A 21,065-nucleotide genomic window follows, 5' to 3' on the forward strand; every position below is an offset into this window, starting at 1 on the left:
TTAGGTCCAATTATTGACATGGAAGTACAGTAAGCGCCTGCCTACTGGCAGAGGTAGCAAAGGAGACTTTTGGTTATTATCGCACAGAATAGGGAGAGAAGAGAGTCATAATTCTGGGTTAAAACAAAGGGGAGTACAAAAACTGAAAGCAGTAGGGGGAAGACTGCAGCTCACTGGAGTAGCAGGAGAGGAGAGGCCTCCCGTTGTGCGGAGAACCATCGGGGTTGACCTCCGATCTGGTCAGTTTGCACTGGCTGGAGGGAAAAGTCTCACGGTTTTGTGCTTTGCCACGTTATTCTCTCCATCGCAGCAATGAGTCCCTGCCGCTGAACGTGAGCGCACCCGTGGTGTCCGTGCCTCTCGCGGCGCTGTCAGCCGCCCAGGGAGGGCACGGCGGCAACAGTGGGAGTGTGCGGGGCTGGGAGCTGGCGGCTGACCTCCTGCTGCTGGTGCTGCTCATCTGGTTCCTGAACCGCGAGTTCGAGGTGGCCTACCGCCTCAACTACCATGGCAACGTCGAGGCAGAGTTGCACCAGCGCAAGATCCAGCACATGAAGAACCAGGCCGATCTGCTGCTGCACAACATCATCCCCGGGCACGTGGCCGACCAGCTGAAGGTGCAGCCGCACTACTCCAAGAACCACGAGGACGTGGGCGTCATCTTCGCGAGCATCGTCAACTTCAGCGAGTTCTACGAGGAGAACTACGAGGGGGGCAAGGAGTGCTACCGCGTGCTGCACGAGCTCATGTCCGACCTGGACCAGCTGCTGGCGCGCGAGCACTACGGGGGCATCGAGAAGATCAAGACCATCGGCGCCACCTACATGGCGGCGTCGGGACTCAACGTGCCGGAGCCGCGTGCGGGTGATGCGCACGCGCACCTGCGCACGCTCTTCGAGTTTGCGCGCGACATGATGAGCATTGTAGAGGACTTCAACAAGGACATGCTGTGGTTCAACTTTCGCCTGCGGATCGGGTTCAACCACGGGCCGCTCACGGCCGGCGTCATCGGCACGACCAAGCCGCTCTACGACATCTGGGGCGATACGGTGAACATCGCCAGCCGCATGGACTCGACGGGCGTCGACTGCCGCATACAGGTGCCACCCACCCCTCCAACTTTGTGTTGCTCGCTGACTCGCTGACTCGCTCACTCGCTGACTCGCTCACTCGCTGACTCGCTCACTCGCTGACTCGTTCACTCGTTCACTCACTGACTCGCTCACTCGCTGACTCGCTCACTCGCTGACTCGCTGACTCGCTCACTCGCTGACTCGCTCACTTGCTGCAACTACTACAGCAGCAGCATCATGTGATTGTGGTCGTTTCCGACACGAGCAATCTTGTAATTCTACAGTGACCACTGCGTTCCCGATTTTGCATTTATAAACGGCCGGTGGTGTGACCAGCACTAATATATGATAGTGAACATATGGGCAAGCATAGGGAGGCGGTGCACAAGAGATGTTTGTTTTTGAATGTTTGAATGCACAGAAATAAGTGCGATACGAGGTGAAATGCGAGTCTGACGGACCCTCAACGCTGTCGGTGGCGATCTCTCCACATCCATACATCGCCCCGTCAGACTTGTCTACAATAAATCCCACGTGTTTCCTGACCGCATGGCACCGTCTCTCTGTTGGACCCTTCGCATTGTGCCCTCGTGCATTCTCCCAACCTCTTCAACGTCGCGTGCCCCCCCCGCCCCCCCGCAGGTGAGCCAGGAAAGCTACCACGTGCTGTGCGACATGGGCTACCAGTTCGACTACCGAGGCACGGTCAACGTGAAGGGCAAGGGCCAGATGAAGACGTACCTGTTCCCGCCCACGGACGGGGGCCATGCCGCGCCGCAGCCTCCGCCGCCGCCGCTGCCGCCGCTGCTGCCCATGACGCCCGACATCCACACGCAGGTGGACGGCAGCATCGGGCGCTCGCCCGCGGAGGAGGAGGCCCACAGCCTCCTGGCGTCGCTGTCGGCGTCCGACGCGTGCATCATCACGTTCTCCGAGTCTCCGCCGCGCGGCGGCGGGGGGGGCGGCGACTCCCCCCGTCGCGCGCTGGCGGGGGGCGTGCGTGGCCAGCGCGCCTCGTCGCTCTCGAGCTTGCCGCACGGCGCAGGTCCCCGCGGGCACCGCCGTGGCTACGCGAGGCCGCCCATCTCCGCCGCCGCCGCCGTCGCCGCCCTCGCGTTCTCCGCGCCGCCTCCTCCCGCCCACAACGGCGTGGGAGCCGATGCGCGCCCCGCCGAGAAGGGGCTGCGGACTCGCAGTCGCACGAGGGAGGACGGCGACGGAGAAGGCGGCGGCGGCGGAGACGCCAGTAGCGATTTGGACGATGGGGGTGGCGCAGTGAAGGACAGCAGCAGAGCGAGCAGCGGAGTGGACAGCGACGAGGGCAGCGAGGAGGAGGAGGAGCTTCCTCCTCCGGGACCGTGTGGTGGCAGAGAGGGCGGCGGCCTCGTACCGGAGTGTCGGCCCAACGGGGTGGAGTGTCGCTTCCCCGCAGAGGCTGAGCGCGCTGGCATGTGCATGCAGGACTCCGTATGAGGCCCGGCCTGGCACAGGTGGTGGTGATGGGTGGTGGCTGTCTCCTGAGGTACACAGGACGACTCTTCAGTTAGGGGTCTCCAGCCAAGACTTTCAACTGCTTAAGTGCCTTGCTGAAGGGAAGCCTGTGTTTGCTTAAGGTTGTTGTTTTCTCGAATGGCTGTGTTCTAACGGCAGGGCAGGCGATTAAAACCCGAATTTCACAATTGTGGTCGTGGGATCTTGGAAAAAACAAGGTGGTGACTTCGTGAAGGGGCATCAGCAGCTGACTGGAAATGGTCTCTTTAATAATTTTTATAATTATTGAAAATATACAAATACGATTGTTTACACAGTTCATGTGTAAGTATTCACCAGGTACAGTAAAGTCCTACTCAAGCTTAGGGTGGAACAAGACCCCGTCAAAACTCAACTTTTAAAATGACGAAACCTGCCAGTGCTAAACATTAATGGAGGAGTTTTCGAGCTTCACCACTAGCAACGTAAATTACCGTTCCTTCGAAATAAAAAAATCCCTAACCCGATTAGAGCCTATGATAGTGACCATTTGTTTTGCTAAAAAAAACCAGGGTCACCATAGCTACGAAGGGGAGCGTTCCTGTGATAAACAACTTAAGTTATGGGTACATTTCGAATACAACATTTGAACTTTGTCACGGGCAGAAAATTGCCCAGACTTTCGAACGACGTCGCGGGGTTCTTAACGATTTCCACCCTTACGTTGTGCAGCGGAGCTTTTAGTAATTTCCCTGACCGGAGTCTAGTGGCGTCACCTCCTTGGCTTGACGGGGGAGACGTTTGCGCCGCCGCTGCCAGGCCGCCAGGCCGCCCAGCTGCCCCATGAATTAAAACTCGAGGCGCGAGCGCCGCGTAAGTAGCGTGACGCGTGTGCTGGCCCCGATAGCACTGAGGGGCAGGTGCAGCTCGGTGCTTAATGTTGCCGGTGCCCCGTCTGTGTTAATGCGGAGACGTACGCACACACACACGCACGCGCGCGTGCGTGCACACGCACCAAAGCCTGTGTGCGGAATGCAGCTTTAAAACAGAAGGGCATTTGCGTAAAAATATATGCATTTTGCGGTCTTTCTTTTTAGCCCGTGGAAGTGGACTGTACATAGTTTACCCATCGCCGCCTTTTGTGGACGGGATGCAGTGCAGTATAAAGGAGCTGTCCGTGGGTGTTTGTGTGTGCGTGTACATGTGTTCATAGATGTGTTTGTGTTGCACTGCATACATACATGCACGTATGTATGCGTGTACGTATGGCGTACTTGTCTACGCACACATCTGCGTGTGTGTTCATCGCGTCTGTACATACCTACGTGTGTTACGTGTATATGTGTGTACATGTATTTGCGAATACGTATCGGTGTAAGTGTGCACGTCACTGTGTACTTGTACGCGCGCATCTTTGTACTCCTATTGAAGCCTCAACAATTGCGCAAGCCTTTCCCCTAATGAAAACAGCAAACAGTGCAAATGTGAGCGGTAGGCCGGCTGCAGCCGCTGAGCAAACGACCAGAGCCAGAGACGCTCCCGTGGGATTCTGGCTCAGTAACCGATGTCTGTACCGCGTGTCAGAATTCACACTTCCGAAGCAATTGTTCTTTTTTTGTGCGTGTGCGAAAACAAGGCTCGCAGTGGCTTTCCCCCCCCCCTCCGTGTGCGCCTTAGTGCTAAGCCTCAGCGAGACGAAACGCTTGGACGGGCACAGTGCTGCTGCTGGGACGCAGTGGTGGACCTTGACATAGCAGAATTACAGACAGCGGCCGCAGTAGAATTGAGGAGGCGTCGTCTGCAGAGCTCCGTGATCGCCAAACACAAGACTTTATGCAACTTTACGAACCAAGAACTGTTGGTTTTGAACTATTTTACCAGAATGCTGCACACATCGGCCAAAAAAAAAATGGTTTGCAGAGCGCGACGCGAACACGTGTACAACTGACCCTGGGCACTTGTGTGGATTTGTGTTTTTTTTTCGTCCTACAGTCGGGACCCTTTGCTTTACTGCTCAGAGCGTTAACATGATGGCAGGTGGGCACCGAGTGGAGAGGGCTCGACTCCTGTATAATTGGCCAGGGTCTGGGCCCCCTCCCCATGCAGTCTTCATCTTGGAAACGAAATTATCGATGGAAATATTTGTCAAGGAGGCGTATTTTATTTGGGTGAACCGATGACTACGAGTGGAGAAAAATCATCAAGCATGACTACGGTGACTACGATTACATCCACTAAAGACCATCGCTTGACTGCCTTTGATGAGACGAAATGAACGAGTCTGAATGAAGGCGCAGACTCAGATAATTTAGTAACATTATGAGAGACTGCAGTGCAGAAGGAAGACCAAAAATGGTAATTGGCTATGTGTGTATTTTGAATGATTGGGCGATCTCATAGTATTGGGTGGAACAAATTGCCACGGCCTTCACGCCAACATTAAACCATGAGCCGACTAGACCAAGAGAATTATTCAATGAAATCCACCGACTTAGACCTGAATAAAACTCCACAGGTTGCCATCGACTAGACACGGAAAACGACCAAAAATAAAATGCTCTTACAAAATGAACACTGCTCCTGTGCCCGCGTCACACCACACCGCGCGCGCCCCAACACCTCGCGTCAGTCCGCATGACTACACCGGATCGATTGGTTGGTGCGTGTCACGCAAGGGCGCAAGGCGAGACTGGTTTGTGGGCAAATCCTGGGCCATGGCGTGAAACCAATGATGTCTTAAATCTCCCGGTTCCTGCATTTTCACTGGATCTTTGAATTTTTTTTCTTTTTCAAATTGCCTCATCCGGCCGCTTGAATTAAAAAAAAAAATTCCCGTAAAGAAGTGAATTTGTCCTATCCTTGTACATTTTTGCGATTGACTGAATTGCTAACTTGGGTTTTTTTTTCACTTGCTTTTTTGTTTAAGAAAAAGTGTGTTGCATGGTATTTAATTTTCTAATTTGCCATTTCATTGGAAGCAACCTTTACCCACGTGCCATGGTCCACGTCCAGAACGCAAGGCAATCCTTTTCGGCAGAGGCGTTTCATTCAGTGGGCGTCGTACGCATCATTGCAAGCAATAAAGCACGATCAAACGTGGAGGATACAGTCCAGATCAGAAAAACTGCTTCTTTCATTGTGTATGACTTTTGGAGACTCTAAAACTTTCGATGGTGACACGGCCAGACAGGCCACTTACCCACAAACCTCTGCTTTGAGCAACCGCCCCCCTCCCCTCCCCCCCCCAAGTTATAATTTTTGCTCTTAAAGTTCTGCAGCAGCCAAACAAGTGTTTGCCATATCCAACCAAATTCTTATTTGGAAAAGGAGTTCCGGTTGATGTCGGCTGCCCCTGTTGAGCGAGTGTGTGTGGGGTAGTGGTGCACTCACGTTATTCCCCTCGTCGTTTCCGGTGAGCTGCAATGTTTTTCTTTTGGGTCTCGCGCGCCACCCGGGTTCGGGACGCAAACGCACTCATGGAAACTCCAGCCCCCCCCCTGCCCCCCCCCCCAGCTGCGCCGTGGCGTTAATCTGTGTGGCATGTGACCACGCACGGCAGGTCTTTGGCTGCATCATCACATGCGATTGCACATCAAACCGTTCACAAGTTCTGACACTATTATGCAATTCTCTTAAATGTGTAATTTAGTATATAAATGTAAAAAGTTTAAAAATATATATATATAAATATATCTTAATGCTTTAAGTAATAATAGGAATCGATGATGAAGTATGTTAATTGTCACAGTTGCACCTGCCCCCCGGGGGGCTGTCATTTTGTGATGTAGCAATACACGACAGTTTTGGTTTGACACCTTGTACATTTTGGGAGACGTTCATCCCAGTCCATATGCAGGCAAGAACACTTGTGTTTTTTTTTTATAATTGGTTGTTGGTGAAGATTATAAAGACACCAGGTGAATCCAGTATTGTGTGTGTGTGGCCAGGCTTACCGTGGACGTGAACTGATCGTTATGGTGTTATCCATGCCACCAATCCTCCCCCCTGATATTCCCATCGGCTGCGCAGAGAGCAGGGGTAGTAGTAGCCTTGTGCACGGCACTGTGGGAGAGAGATGGCGTAAACCGCGTTCGGGGATGATCGTCCCAACTAATTTTATAATTGCCCTGCACATTTTCCCGAATTTAAATTTGCATTACAGCAGGGGGCCCCCCTTAAGCTTTGTCCTGAACTGTTTTGGGGTCATGTTCTCTTCTCATGTTCTCATTTTTGCCAATTTTGCTACCGGTGTTGGCTACCCTGTGAAGTTTGGTTTCATCATCGGAATCTGCTACCAAGTGACTCGCCAGGCATGAAGCAGCTCCGGGTTTAGCGACACATCTGGACTTCCTTCGCATTTTCAAATGTGTGTTTTTTCCCCCCCTTTCCTACCAATTGAAGTGCTTTGTAATGTCTAAGGGCGATGAGGGGGGACCTTCTGGTGTGCAATGTAGGAGCTGCTTCTTTCCGGGATGTATTTCCTCTTGGTATGCACATTTATCGGTTTGGAATTAAACTTTGCTCCGTAACTCACATACGTATCAGGATTGGCAAAAGGTTTAAAAGTACATAACGTGTTTGAAACTTTAAATAAAAAATCTCCATGTGCGTTTGCAGCATATAGCATTAATTTTAGTTTTGTACGCGAAAAGGAGGCATGTAACGATGCATAAATTCCCCGATTAAAATCAAGTCGTACCCTTGCGATAAATACATTGCATTGTGCGTGTTAGAATTATTTACAGTTTATGCAAATGATATGCCAGTCTTACATTCGGGTTAATGGGGCGAACAAAAAACAAAGAACAACAACAAGATATGTAAATAAGGTTATGAAATCTTGACTTTAAGCTTTCATGACTGCAGAAATTCATATTCTTTGGGTCTTTCGGTAAAATATATTTTTTTAAAACCACGATGTTTAGATCGCAACACAAGCGGTCGTCTTGTGTTGCAAACCTGTCTACGTGACTTTACCGAAAGACCTAAAGAATATAAGGTTATGAAAGTCAGATGGCAATTATCAACCTCGAGCCATGACAATTAATTCGATCATCTAGTGGCGGTGGAGGGGGGGTGATGACTCATTACATGCCTAGCGACAAGGAAGCGTTTGCAGGAACCTGCATTAATCTGCAGGTAGCATCAACGTACTGAGTAGCCCTCCTTAGCTTGGTATCCTCATTGTCCTGCCCTCGCACCTCCGATTAGCACGGTATGGCTACGTACGGTGTGAAATAAATTTCGATTTAAAGCTTTCGTGACTGCAGGGATTCATCTTCTTGGTTCTTTCGGTAAAGTCACGTAGAATGGAAATAATAAAATAATAAAAATAAAACATTTAATAATTCTCACGACATATCAAGAGGAATTTAGCATATAAATATGCGAAATTCTTCTTGATATGCAAATGCATTTGTCAAGGCGCTCTTCCCCCTCCAACCCAGCTTAAATATACGCTGCCAAGCCTGGTGGTGTTCATTCAGACGCTGTCTTTCTGACAGACCTGTTCTTCACCTGAGGACGGCTGCTTGCGTTGTGGCCGAAACGTCGTGAGAATTATTTGATTATGTTCTATTTTTATTATTTTATTATTTCCATTCTACGTGACTTTACCGAAAGAACCAAGAAAAAGGTGTGAAATAAGTTCAACATACGTACGTATCACCGTGCAGAAGCAAGCAGGACTCGGCCTCGGCGAAATGCACAGCAGCTTCAAAGTCTTAGAAAGCACAATGCCTATTTGATTTCATCACTGAACAATTGTTCAAAACAAGTCGATTACAGTCACGACATGTTTTTGTTCTTTAACTATACCACCAACAAAATGGTTGCAGCTCAAATGAATCTTTACTTGAGGACGTGTCGTCACATTGCAACTGTCTGTCATCTCAATTCGCGGTGGTGAGATGTTCGCTCTCTTACCTGGTATGCAGGATGTCATGGGTTAGATCCCGACTCTGACGCCTGTATATTTGGAGTTTAAATGTTCTCCCCACGGTCGCGTGGATTGTTCTCCAGGTCCTCCGGGCTTTTCCCTCCACATTTAGAAACAACATGCATTTCCATTATTTGGCTGCTATACATTTCCACACGATAAGCCACTTCGTTGAGCCATTTTTCCTGGCCAGGTCGCTTCTGCAAAAAATCTGCATCGCTCAGTGGGCTTTATGTGTTAAAATACAATTTTGAAAAAAAAAGCAGTTTAGTGTTAAGTCTTGAGCAGTTGATTGTGAGGCTGATACCGTGGTACACCTAGACCTGGAATTCTCGTAGTTATGCACAAAGGGAACGAACACGTCGCCGCACGGCTGCTGGTTTTCTTCTGCCGGGATGTGTGGAAACGTGCAGCTCGCTCTGCCTTTTACAGGCCGATGTGACCCCCCCCCCCCCCCCCATTGTTGTTGGACTTTTGAGGGGGTCACTCCTCGTTCATGTCGACTGTCATCACGCCCAAACAAAATATACGCGTACAGACTTTAGCGCAGTGGTTTCCGCCACGTCGCACCGTTGAAGGCACACGAAGAGATCCTGGCACGTGGTGCGTTTGCAAAACAGGGTTAAAAGGAGATGGCTCTGCATGGCCGCTGGCTCGGATTGGTTTGCAGTATGACCGCGCGCGAACATCGAGATATACGAGGATGTGTACTGCGGTTTGCAGGGATTTTGCTGCTTGTTTCCTGAACCCAGTTGATATTGCAACTAAAATTGTCCCATTCGAAACAAAACCACCGCTTCGTTACGCAGTGAAAGGGGCGCTCAGTGTGCAGTGTTTTCTGAACGATTCTTTTGGATGTGGTTCTCTTTGCCTGTAAGCATGGCTTCATAGCTACACGAAGGTGCTCACCATTCGTTAGCTTACGATAATGTATTAACTGCACACTTGTGAAATCTGTCGGCATACTTTTACGATCGTATTGGAATTTTGTCTGCAAAAAAGTGTGACGGGTTCGTCCGCCGTTAATGTATACGACTATAAACGTCTTAATTAATTTCATTTTTTTTGCAATTAATGCGTTGTACCGTCGAAAAAGGAACAAAAATATACACGCGGAATTCTCACCTTGCCACGGCTGCGTCGCATTGTCAAGGCGCACGTGCCGGTGAGAGCCGGAACTGAACGATTTGCTGGCATTTGGCCACTGCCACAGGACCCCTTTCCGCATCAACAGTGCCCCCGTGTTCACATTGCAGCGCAACTTTGGTGCATGTGTCAAGTGGGGCACAGCATTTACACACACACATACTCGTCTTGAGTGACTGATGTGGAAAGGTTAACTGTTGTGTTTCCAAAGGTGCGGAGGGCTATGCATTATTACCACATGGCTTCATAGTCGTATTTTGGCGTGGCAGACAATACACCGGATTAAATTAAACGCTTTAACCAAAAAAACTTTTCAAAGCGTAAACCCACTTTTTTTTAGGCGCGGTTAAAACATTGCGACGTTTTGAAAGTTTAAACTTGGCTTTACACGAACCGTTTAGTTAAATTGGTCGCGCTAAACAGGTTTGTTTTCCTCTTGTGCGAAAAGGGCTTAGCGACCTTTCCCAGGGTGGGTTATTATTGTTGTCTCGCTTACAGGATTTGGAGGATTGGGAGGATTGCTTCAGCGCTGCCGAGGAAACTCTGTTGAGGAAGCCCCCCGCAATGTCCGACCTTCTGAAGCAGCACCACAGCATGGAAAAATTGCGACGGACAAAATATAAAATTGCCTTTTAGGCTTTAACTCAAGCTGCTGCGAGTGGGCTCCCATGTGTGCGATGGCTTAAACACAAGAACATCGCTCGTCCGTGGCTGCCGAGTCCAGAACCCCTTCGCCTATAGCCATGTGGAGTTCTATGCGAGGGGGGGGGGGCCATGCGCGTTTTGTTTGCGCTAACTGCCCACGTTCTTGCGGGCAATCATCGCAGCCCCCAAATGTCTGTACAGCGGACGGGCTAAAATTGCACTCCCTAAACGTGCAATGCGCAGCGTTCAGAGCGCGCAACACGATTTCCTTAAGCTCTTTGGCCCCTGCGGCTTGCCCGGCTGAGAGTGTTCGTCTTCATGGCGTGCGCGCGACATTGGCGGATGCTGCTGTTGAGCAATCGGTCGTCCATCTGGAGGTGTTGTTTATGGGCATTCCCTGCCCTTCCCAGCTGATGGGTTCTCATTAACTCGGCACGTTGTTTTAGCCGGTGTACGACGTTGATTTTTGGAGTATAACTTTTTTTTCTGCCCCTTTCAAGAGTCTATTACAACCGTTTCCATTTAAAAAATACGCCCGAATTGGACTCTAACGTGTATGAACAACGGTACGATTTCACGAGCATCGGAAATCCTCCACTTGCGAACAAGTGTAGATAAAGGAATGTTTTTTTTTTCTTTTAAAGTTTTCTTTGAAACACATTGCTCTCAAAGTGTACGGAGGCTTTGATGCTAACGTTTTGCCTCGCGATGCCTGTGTATTGTGCGGCGTCTTTGCATGTGTACGGGCGCGGGGCGACAGGGTCGCGTTGGGTTGCAAGAGCATCACCCGCGTGCATTGATTGATAGAACACCCTATGGGTGACACCCTCGTCCACATTCTGGTTCTGTAAAGACCAGGGCACTCGCTCAGGAGCAACTACTTGTGGCATGCAACATTTGGGTCACCCCTGTTCAGTGTTATACAGATGCGTCTGGCCATTGCCGTGGTCAATTTGAAAAGCCTATTAACGAGCGATCGTGTTCCGTTTGTTGTATTGTTGTACGTCTTAGCCACGTCGCCTATAACCGTTTTCAACTCGACGAGCCGGCAACCATTCCACTGTTCCCAGTCCATATCATATTTGGGGGGTGGGGGGGGCATAAATTGTGCATTGCAGAATGAATTGGTTCAGCTCTCTTCCAGCTTAGAGAGCTGTTCGATATTGACCGGTCAGTTGTCGATTGCCATTGATCCACCCTATGTCCAGTCCACATAAAACTGCCGTTGTCCCGGGAGATTGTGGAATAGCCCACGAAGAAAGCATTTGGTAGAATTAGGAACAGCCGAGGGAGCCTTGGTGTGGCAGTGGCACAAGGTTTCCCACGTGTCCAAGAACACACCTCCATGCCGTCGTTGAGATGAAATGACCCCCTGTCTGGGCTTTGTAAAACGCTTCAACATTTTTGCGTGCACATCGACACCCGTAATTTTGTTGTGACGGATAAATCATTCTTCTTGGTTCTTTCGTTAAAGTCACGTAGAAGGGAAGTAATAAAATAATACAAATAAAACATAATAAAACAATTTTATTATGTTTTATTTTTATTATTTTATTTCTTCCCTTCTATGTGACTTTACCGAAAGAACCAAGAAGATGAATCCCTGCAGTCACGAAAGCTTTAAATCGAAAAAGGATAAATCATTGTTCGTGGATGCAACTTAAGTTAGGGGCAAGCAGGAACGTTTTGTAAATTCCAGACTTGGGTGTCCACGAGTAGCGTGCACGGATGCATCCTGGTACATCTGAGATTACCCACCAGGTGTCACACGCCAAACACACAAAATCTGCCATGAAATCTCCTGGGCTCGGCCGTAGATGTGGAAACCAAGTTGACTCTGGCCTGGCTCTGTCGTTCCTCCCCACAATAGCTTCGCTCGCGCCGGGCTAAAATTGCACATGTGCCAAGCCGTTCCATTTAGCTTAACGGCACCATCGAGGTGAGGCTGAAGCCACCTTCATATTTGGCCCAGGTTTCTATTTGAGAAAGAAGCTCTACTACGAAGCTGAACCACGTTCGGACTCGGGTGAAGAGTTGTCTAAGCCCTAACCCGAACAGCGGTTTGATGTATAGAGTAATGAGGCAGCTTGGCCTTGTTTACGGTGAAGAAACTGGAGCAAATAGGAATCTTATCTGAAGCCTCGCGTTGTGTAGCGTATTTGCATGTACAGTTATGCAGACTTAATAACAATGTTGATAATAGATTTATTTTGTATTCATCCAAAGTAAGCTGAGCCTACTTCTATCATCATGCCTTACGTGAATGTGTTCAATACTGTAGCACATTATTCTCAGATATATTTTACCAGTGCCTTTGTTTACTAAGTTAGTCTTTTGTTCTTTTCGGTTTTGTTGTTGTTGCATCGATCATGTGCTTCCGGAATGAGAAAACAATACTATCAGATTTTCTTTACACAATAAAACATTAAACTGAAAAACTTTTGTTTCCAAACATGCACCGGTAACTGTGTTATTTAGTTGCCTGTGGTTGGTTGTTCATGTGGTGGCATCATGGTGGATGTGGTATATAGCCGAACCCAATTTCCATTTATACAGGTAGGAACAATAGGTTCCACACTGCCCACCAGGGATTATTTGTCTGTCTCTCGTGCATATTTGTCTGTCTGTCGTGCACGAATGCGCTGTCCAACCAAGTTCCTACCTGCCCACTCCGAAGGAACGCGTTGGCCTAGCAAAACAGCTGAACCAAGGGTCATTGCTGAAAATATCCGGCTTAAACTTTTGATAGTTTTATTTAGTTAGGCAGCGTTAGAATGATGATGATGATGATAATGTTGTTCAGTTTCCATTCAAATTTCATCTTGATTAAACTTGTCCAGTTTATTCACATAAAATAGTGTGGGTGGGAAAATCAATTAAGGATAAATAGTTCTCCAAACTAAAATGTATTATAATTAATAGTAATTTTGGAGCTCAGCCCTTTTGAACTGTAAGTAACTCATTTATCAATCTAAGTTTGATTAATGATCAATCGATGCGAGAAGAAAACCCCATCGACTGCTCCATAAACACGCAGTCGTTAAGTCGTTACGTGAACTGCAACAATGTTGTGGGCGTATAAACTACCCTGCAGTCAATTACTACGGAACACGTTTTACAAAACATAAATGGATACGTCGTTTTAATGCACAACTGGAAATATCAATATGAATAAAATATATCAATAAAATGTGCACATTGGTAGGTAAACTTATAGCAGTTTAACACGCAGTAGGCTTTCACGACCAATATCCAAAATAGTGTTTTTTTGGGTTAGATCGCGTAAATATAAATGTGTCGTTAAACCCGCCACCACCCGACACAGCCAATTAGTAAGGTTTGTCACGTAAACAAAACGTGCCAATCAGTTACTATTTCGATTTAAAGCTTTCGTGACTGCAGGGATTCATCTTCTTGGTTCTTTCGGTAAAGTTACGTAGAATGGAAATAATAAAATATAATCAAATAATTCTCACGACGTTTCGGCCACAACGCAAGCAGCCGTCCTCAGGTGGAGAGCAGGTCTGTCGAGTAGACAGAGTTTGAATGACACACTCCAGGCTTGGAGCGACTATTTAAGCTGGTTCAGCACGCCGGTGTGTTGGAGAGTAAACCCACAACGTATACAATTCGAGTCCGACGTTTCGCCGTTAATTATAACCAGCCTCATCAGGCGACAGCCAGAGTTGTGGAGAAATCCTCCTCCTGTTTCGGTCTTAGATAGAGGGACACACGTGATGTCGTCACATGTGAGCCAGTCAGATGCGAAGACGAGAGAGGGGAGGGGGGGATGTATGCATTAATTTAAATATCAATTTCGTGCTTGTTCATTCAAAATATGCTTCCAGGGAAAAAATATTTAATACAAAAATATATAGATAAGCAACGTTAATCACAACATCAAGATATTTTGAAAAGCAGACGATATGATTATCGTGGAGGAACGATGTACAGTACAGATCTTTCAAGGATCTGCAAGTTCCTCGCACAATCCAGTCTGGATTAAATCCAGGATGGATCGTAGGCAGGCGAGCCTGAATGATTCGAACTGGCGCAGGTGTTCCATTAGAAGGATGTACTCTTCGTAAGCATAGAGAAGGCAGGGCATAACTGTGGCCGAGAAGACCCAATGCTTCACATGGAGTGACAGATCAGGTAATTTCCACAGCATTTCGCAGCTGATGAAAAGATAATGACGCTCGACTGATTTTGAAACATCTGCTGCCAAACCGGAGCTGGCCATAAGCACACTGCCCAGGTATGATACATTCTCCACTCTCCACAACTGCCCCATGACTCATGGGACCGTTGACGGGCTGGAGTATTTGATGACATAAAATACTCAGGCAGATGCCTAGTTTTGGTGGGGCTGATGCTAAGGCCGCCATCTCTTTGTGACATGCTCCAGGTTCAGCAGCAGAGTCTCCGACTCTTCATCTGCATACAAAACATCAGACTCCGATTGTATATCTATAACACCACATCACCCACATGCTCTCAGTTGGATCTCAAGTGAGGAATTTGCTTTCCCACGCAGTTATACACCACTCGAGCTCGCGATTGCTATTCTAATGACACTGGGTGAATGTTCAGACCTTGCAACGTGTAAACATTTCTAGCTGATGTGCTTGGAATTCTGCATTTCCGTGTTTAGAGTCATTGGTGCTACAGGGGGTCCAGGTGTGTGAGAGGTCTGTCCAACTGCTTACATTGTTAAACCCAACCGGTAATGGACATCCATTGTTATTTCTATGAATACATTAACCCCCGCCCCCTTGGTCTTTGCACCTGATTGACGAGATCACATCTATCCCTCTATTTAAGACCGAAACAGGAGGAGGATTTCTCCACAACTCTGGCTTTCGCCAGATGATGCTGGTTGTAATTACCGGCGAAGCGTCGTACTCGAATTGTCAATAATAAAGGCTTTTGGGTCAGATCGCGTAAGTATAAATGTGTCGCAACCAGTGGCGGCTTCTGCAAAATCTCTCAGGGGGGGCAAATGTCAGGATGATTTATAAGGATAAGGTCCACCCATGCAAATGATAAATTAACAGCTTAAGCATGTGTAATGCGGGCGTAAGCGACCTTCCGGAGGTGACGTCACGGGGGGTGGAGTCATGTGACGTGGGGGGAAGGTTCGGGGCTTTAAGCGGGTAAACCGGAAGGGGAAGTCAGTCGGGGTGTGAGCGGAAAAGAGTGAGGCCACGCGGGCAAGTGTGGAGAGGGGGGGCGCCGACGGCCATCGGGAGCCAACCCCGAAGATAAGAGGAAGCTGCGGAGTGGTGTGCAGCTGGGGAGGAGACAGCCAGGAGGGCTGCGTGTTAGAGGCAGCGGTGTGGCTGCCAGGAGGAGCTGCGGAGAGAGAGAGAGAGGGGGCTGCTTGTTAGAGGCAGCGGTGTGGCTGCCAGGAGGAGCTGCGGAGAGAGAGAGAGAGAGCAAGAAGCTGTGAGAGCTGCGGAGGGAGAAGAGCAGCAGAGAGTACAGCCAAGGGGGGGCTGTGTGAGAGAAACAGCAGCGGAGCTGCTGTTGTGGATCGGGCCGACATTGGAGTCAGCACCGTGGAGAAGCTACAGAGTAAAGACAGCCGTGTGGGTGTACAGCACGAACCGAATAATAAAGGACACTGAGCCAGACATCGTGGTCCAGTCGTTTATTACACTGGTGTCGGAAGTGCAACGGCATGTCGAAACAAGTGAGGAAGAAAGTTAATCCGGCGCCTGCATCGGCTTCTTCGTCCGACGACGACGAACTCCCTCCAACCGCGGATCCTGTTGGGGTGGTGGAGGAGAGCCCGGCTGAGGCGACCACGGGAACGGGAGTGGAGGATGTTGGCGCGGTGGCGGGTCCGTCGACATCATCAGACGCGGATCAACGATGGCAAGCGATGGCGGTACAACTGGAGGCACTTAAGGACGTCCTGGCGCATCTATGCCATCTCGTCGCGCCAGGGACGATGGATGATGCAAGTGGTGCTCCGCGGGCCGCCACGTTGCCTGTCCTGCCGCCGCCATTGCCCACGCGGCAAGAGGCCGCCATTTTGCGCGCTCCGTGGCGCCAAACCGCCATCTTGGCCACGCCGCGGGCCGACGCCATTTTGAATTTGCCATCACAACCACCACCATTGGAAGACGGCGGGAAGAGGAGTCGGAGTCGCCACCTTACAACAGTTAAAGAATTTTCCGTCGGTGGGGACTGGAGCGCGTTCGCCTGCCGCTTCTTGGCGGCGGTACGCACAGCAAGATGGACCGATGCGGAGGCTTTGGAGGTGTTGCCGACTCTCCTGGACGACGAATCTGTCCGATTCTTCCGTTCCATAGCGACCGATAAGAAGGCAACTTTAGGTGGTGTTTTTCAAGAAATGGCCGATGCTTATGAGCCACCAGATGATGCGCATCGGCGATTCGCTCAACGACAACGAGCACCAGAGGAGTCGCCCGTGGCGTTCAGGGGTGCGGTGCTGGAGCTGGCCATGGCAGCTTATCCTGAGACGCCACAGGACCTGCTTGAGCCTCTCATATTAGGGAAAATGTTGGAGCTGTCTCGGGATCTAGGGATCCCCATGCCTGTGTGTGGGCATGAGAAGCTAACTTCCCGGATGGCTGCTAAGTGTCTCGATGCGCAATTCAACCTCCGTCGCTGGAAACAAGTGACGGCGTGGACGGGGGGGCCCGTCAAAGAAGGGGAGGCGTTGGGGTGGAACCCTGCGCAGGCCGTCTATGTTCCGGATGACCGGGGCCCTCAACAACTGACGGCCGCCTCCGCTCCATGGACGGGACGCGGCGGGCCGAGACCGCGCGCGGTGCTACCAGAACGGGGCCGTCAGGAGGCGAGGCCTGCGCTTCGGCGCAACGAGGCCGAATGTTTCCGCTGCGGGCGTAGGGGCCACTACGCCAGAGACTGCTGGGCCCGCTTCCCGGCTCCGCCGCAGCAGGAGGCCTCGGCACCGGTCAAGTCGGCTAAAGATCCTCCGAAACAGGCATGTCGGCACGCACCAGACACTCGGCAAGGCTTTCCACCTCACCCACCACCTGTGTTGCGCGATCCTATTGTTGTTGTTAAAGAAAGGCCATCGACGGGGCCTTTTCATTCAGTTACGCAGTGGCGCAAATTGGCACGGAGAGTTGTCGCGGCCGCTACGGGTTCGTCCACTGTACCGGGGTCCATACAAGGTGTGGACGTGCGCATTTTGGTTGACTCGGGGGCGTCTGCGACTATTATATCGGATGTCATTTTCCATCTGTTGGGCATTCCGTCGGGGGCTGTGCGTCCGGTTTATGGGTCGTGCGTCGCTGCGAACGGGGGTAGCATGGGTATCGTGGGTCAGGTGGATGCTAAGATATCTATTGGGGATGTGTCGGCCTCGGGTGTTGTGTTGATATCGAGATCTTTGGCGGTTCCTTGTTTGTTAGGCACCGATTTTTTGGCTAAGATGCCCATTTTGATCAAAATCAATGAGAATTGTATTGAACTGCCGGGGGGCCGTCAAATCTCGTTCCTGCCGTCGCCCTGGGGGCGACCTGCTTCGGCCGTACAAGTGCAGGCGCTGTCCGTCGCATCTGTGGACATCCCACCTGGTACACAGATGCTTATACCCTTGCGGTATCGGAAGCCCCTGCCTGATCGGCTAGGAGCAGTAGGGGTCTTGTTGTCACCGTCCGCCACGATATCAACCGGGTTGGCGTTAGTGGGGGCACAGACCATCGTCCGGCCGGATCAATTACCGTTTTTACAGGTGCTTAATGCGGGGGGAGAAAACGTCCGTGTCCCGGCCGGTACGGTTGTGGCACATGCCACTACGGCGTTTGCGACCCATGATTGTCCACATAGCCGGGGAGTTGTTGCTGGGGTTTCCGAGCCAAGGAGTTCGGATGATCGTTGGGTTGCTCATTTATGTGACGAAAATTCTTCCCTGTCCATGGAGCAACGTGGTGCGCTGCGTAAATTGTTGTTGACATATTCCGATGTGTTCAGCTCCGATGATTTGGATTTGGGCCGCACTTCCTTGCTTTACCATCACATTGAGACGGGCGATGCTGCCCCTATTCGATTAAATTCGCATCGGATGAGTCCTGCGGAGCGAGAACACGTACGGGGGGCAGTGGAAGACATGTTGGCTGCGGACATTATATCGCCATCTAACAGCCCATGGGGCGCTCCAGTCGTTTTGGTTAAGAAGAAGGATGGCAAATTGCGATTTTGTGTTGATTTCCGCAAATTGAATAAGATATCGGTGGCAGATGCGTACCCCCTGCCGCGTATGGATGACTCCCTCGACGCATTGTCGGGGGCTAAGTTCTTTTCCACACTGGACCTCTCTTCGGGATTTTGGCAGCTTCCCCTTGACGAGTCCTCACGGGAGAAAACCGCATTCCGTACGCCGCAGGGGTTATTTCAATTCAACTGTCTCCCGATGGGATTGAATGCGGCCCCTGCTACATTTCAAAGATTGATGGAGCTCGTTTTGACGGGGTTGCAGTGGGAGACATGTCTTATATATTTGGACGATATCATTGTCTTCAGCCGCACATTCGATGAACATTTGACGCGGCTGGAGACAGTGTTCACGAGGATGCGTTCTGCCAAATTGAAATTCAAACCAAAGAAATGTCACCTACTGCAACGGTCCGTCCGCTATTTGGGGCACATCGTGAGCGCTGAGGGAGTGTCCACGGATCCGGAAAAGACGGCGTGCGTCCGGGATTGGCCGACTCCGGCCACCGTGGGGGATGTTCGGCGGTTTTTGGGATTTGCCTCGTATTACCGAAGATTCGTGCCGGGTTTTGCGACGATTGCGAGGCCTTTGCATCTCCTTACGGGTAAAGGACGGAAGTTTGTTTGGGGACAGCCGGAGGAGGCGGCCTTTCGGAGTCTGCGTGATCTATTGGCCACGGCCCCAACATTGGATTATCCCGATTTCGATCACCCATTCATTCTTGATACGGACGCGAGTGACACAGGTATTGGGGCGGTGTTATCACAGTCTAAAGGGGGTGTAGAGCGTGTCGTGGCGTATGGTAGCCGAGTCTTGTCTCCTGCGGAAACCCGCTACTGTGTCACTCGCAGAGAACTATTGGCGGTTGTTTTTTTCCTACGGCAATTTCGACCATACCTCTACGGTCGTTCTTTTATTGTGCGTACGGATCATGCGGCCTTGCAATATGCCCTTAAAATTGACCAGCCATCCGGACAGTTGGCACGTTGGTTGGACACGCTACAGGAATTTTCCTTCCAAATTCAACATCGGAAGGGAGTGCGCCATGCGAACGCTGACGCACTTTCCAGATTACCGCGGCGCGCCCCTTGTAAATGTGAGTCGGGGATGCATAGGTGTTCGCCGATTCCAAACCCCCCTCAGCCGCTCACGTTGGCCGTCGAGAAGTCGGACACTCCGATGGAACCGGGACCGGCTGACGGGGTTTTGAATCTGCCGCGGTCTGTCTGGATCCGGGAACAGATGATGGATGAGTCATTGGTGTCCTTGCGGAAGCGGTCTGCTAAGGACAATGGGAGTCCGAGTACGGCTGCGGGGCCGCAAACCGCTCTCCGAGATGGTCTGCTTATGTGGCGGGAGGGGTTCCAGGAACGTTGGCGCCTGGTGGTACCAACGTCCTTGCGGTTCGAGTTGATTAGAACCCTCCATTGTGACACTCTCTTACATTTAGGGGTGCAGAAGACCTTGTTGACGTTGCAACGTCATTATTTTTGGCACGGCATGGCGACAGATGTCGTAGGGCACGTGCGCGCGTGCCCTGCGTGTGCACAACGTAAGCCGCCGAAACATCCTTACGTGCCGCCTCTCCAGTCGATTCAGGTGTCTCGAGTCAATGAATTGGTGGCGCTGGACATATTGGGACCTTTTCCACCATCGGCGAGGGGTAATAAATATTTGCTGGTAGGGGTTGAGTACCTCTCCCGTTGGCCGATGGCCTGGCCGTTGCCCGATCAGTCGGCCGCGGCCATTACCGACGCCTTTTTGTTTGGGTATATTATGGATAAGGGGGCGCCTGAGAGACTCCTCACGGACCAGGGCAGGAATTTCTCTTCTAAATTATTGGCGGAAGTGTGCGCGGGCCTTGGGACTAAGAAAGTACGGACATCCCCATACCATCCGCAGACGGATGGTATGGTTGAACGGCTGAACAGGACGTTGTCTGCCATGCTTTGCCATACCGTGAGTGAACAACAATCAGATTGGGATCTGCACATCCCCGGGGTGCTTTCGGCATACAGGATGACGCCTCATGCGGCTACAGGATATTCGCCGTTTTACCTTATGTATGGTCGGGAAAACGTGCCGCCGGTGGATGTGCAATTGGGAACTGGGGTGAAGGGACCTCGTAAACCACTTCCTGAATACATTCAGGACACGGTTCGCCGAGTCACGGAGGCGCGGGAGAATGCCCGCGTGGCTACGGCCAAAGCCCAGGCCCGGAACGAGCGATATGCGCGACGGTCTGAGGGGGAGTGCCCTTGGAAGGTTGGGGACCTAGCCTGGCTTCATTGTCCACAGGTACGTCCGGGGACCTCGCCGAAATTGCACAAACCCTGGCATGGTCCCGTACGCCTCATTGCGGTTCCCAACCCACAGTCAGCACGCGTCCAGATTGGGTCTCGTCGCTGGGTTGTGCATACGTCGCGCTTGAAACCATATGTTGCTCCCTTACATGATGCGTCATCCCCCAATGTTGCCTTGCCGGGGTCTGTTGCTGCTGACTCTCCCCTGCCTGCGTCCATTGATCTCGCTAGAGCGCCTGTCGTACCTGTTCCAGACAGGCCGGCCGTGACATTGC

General features: G+C 50.7%; 1 protein-coding gene across 1 annotated transcript in view; it reads left to right on the forward strand.

Annotated features, from left to right (window-relative positions):
- Positions 1–12,710, forward strand: part of ADCY9 (adenylate cyclase 9) — a 76,677-nt gene extending 63,967 nt beyond the window's left edge. The window contains exons 11-12 of the mRNA XM_078605015.1: positions 311–1,100; positions 1,716–12,710. Of these exons, the coding sequence (XP_078461141.1) occupies positions 311–1,100; positions 1,716–2,546 (1,621 nt within the window). The 3' untranslated portion in view covers positions 2,547–12,710. The remainder of the gene's footprint in view (positions 1–310; positions 1,101–1,715) is intronic.
- The last annotated feature ends 8,355 nt before the right edge of the window (positions 12,711–21,065 follow it).

This window comes from Lampetra planeri, chromosome 23, assembly GCF_965212315.1.
Source record: "Lampetra planeri chromosome 23, kcLamPlan1.2.h2, whole genome shotgun sequence".
In the NCBI taxonomy this organism is placed as follows: domain Eukaryota; kingdom Metazoa; phylum Chordata; class Hyperoartia; order Petromyzontiformes; family Petromyzontidae; genus Lampetra; species Lampetra planeri.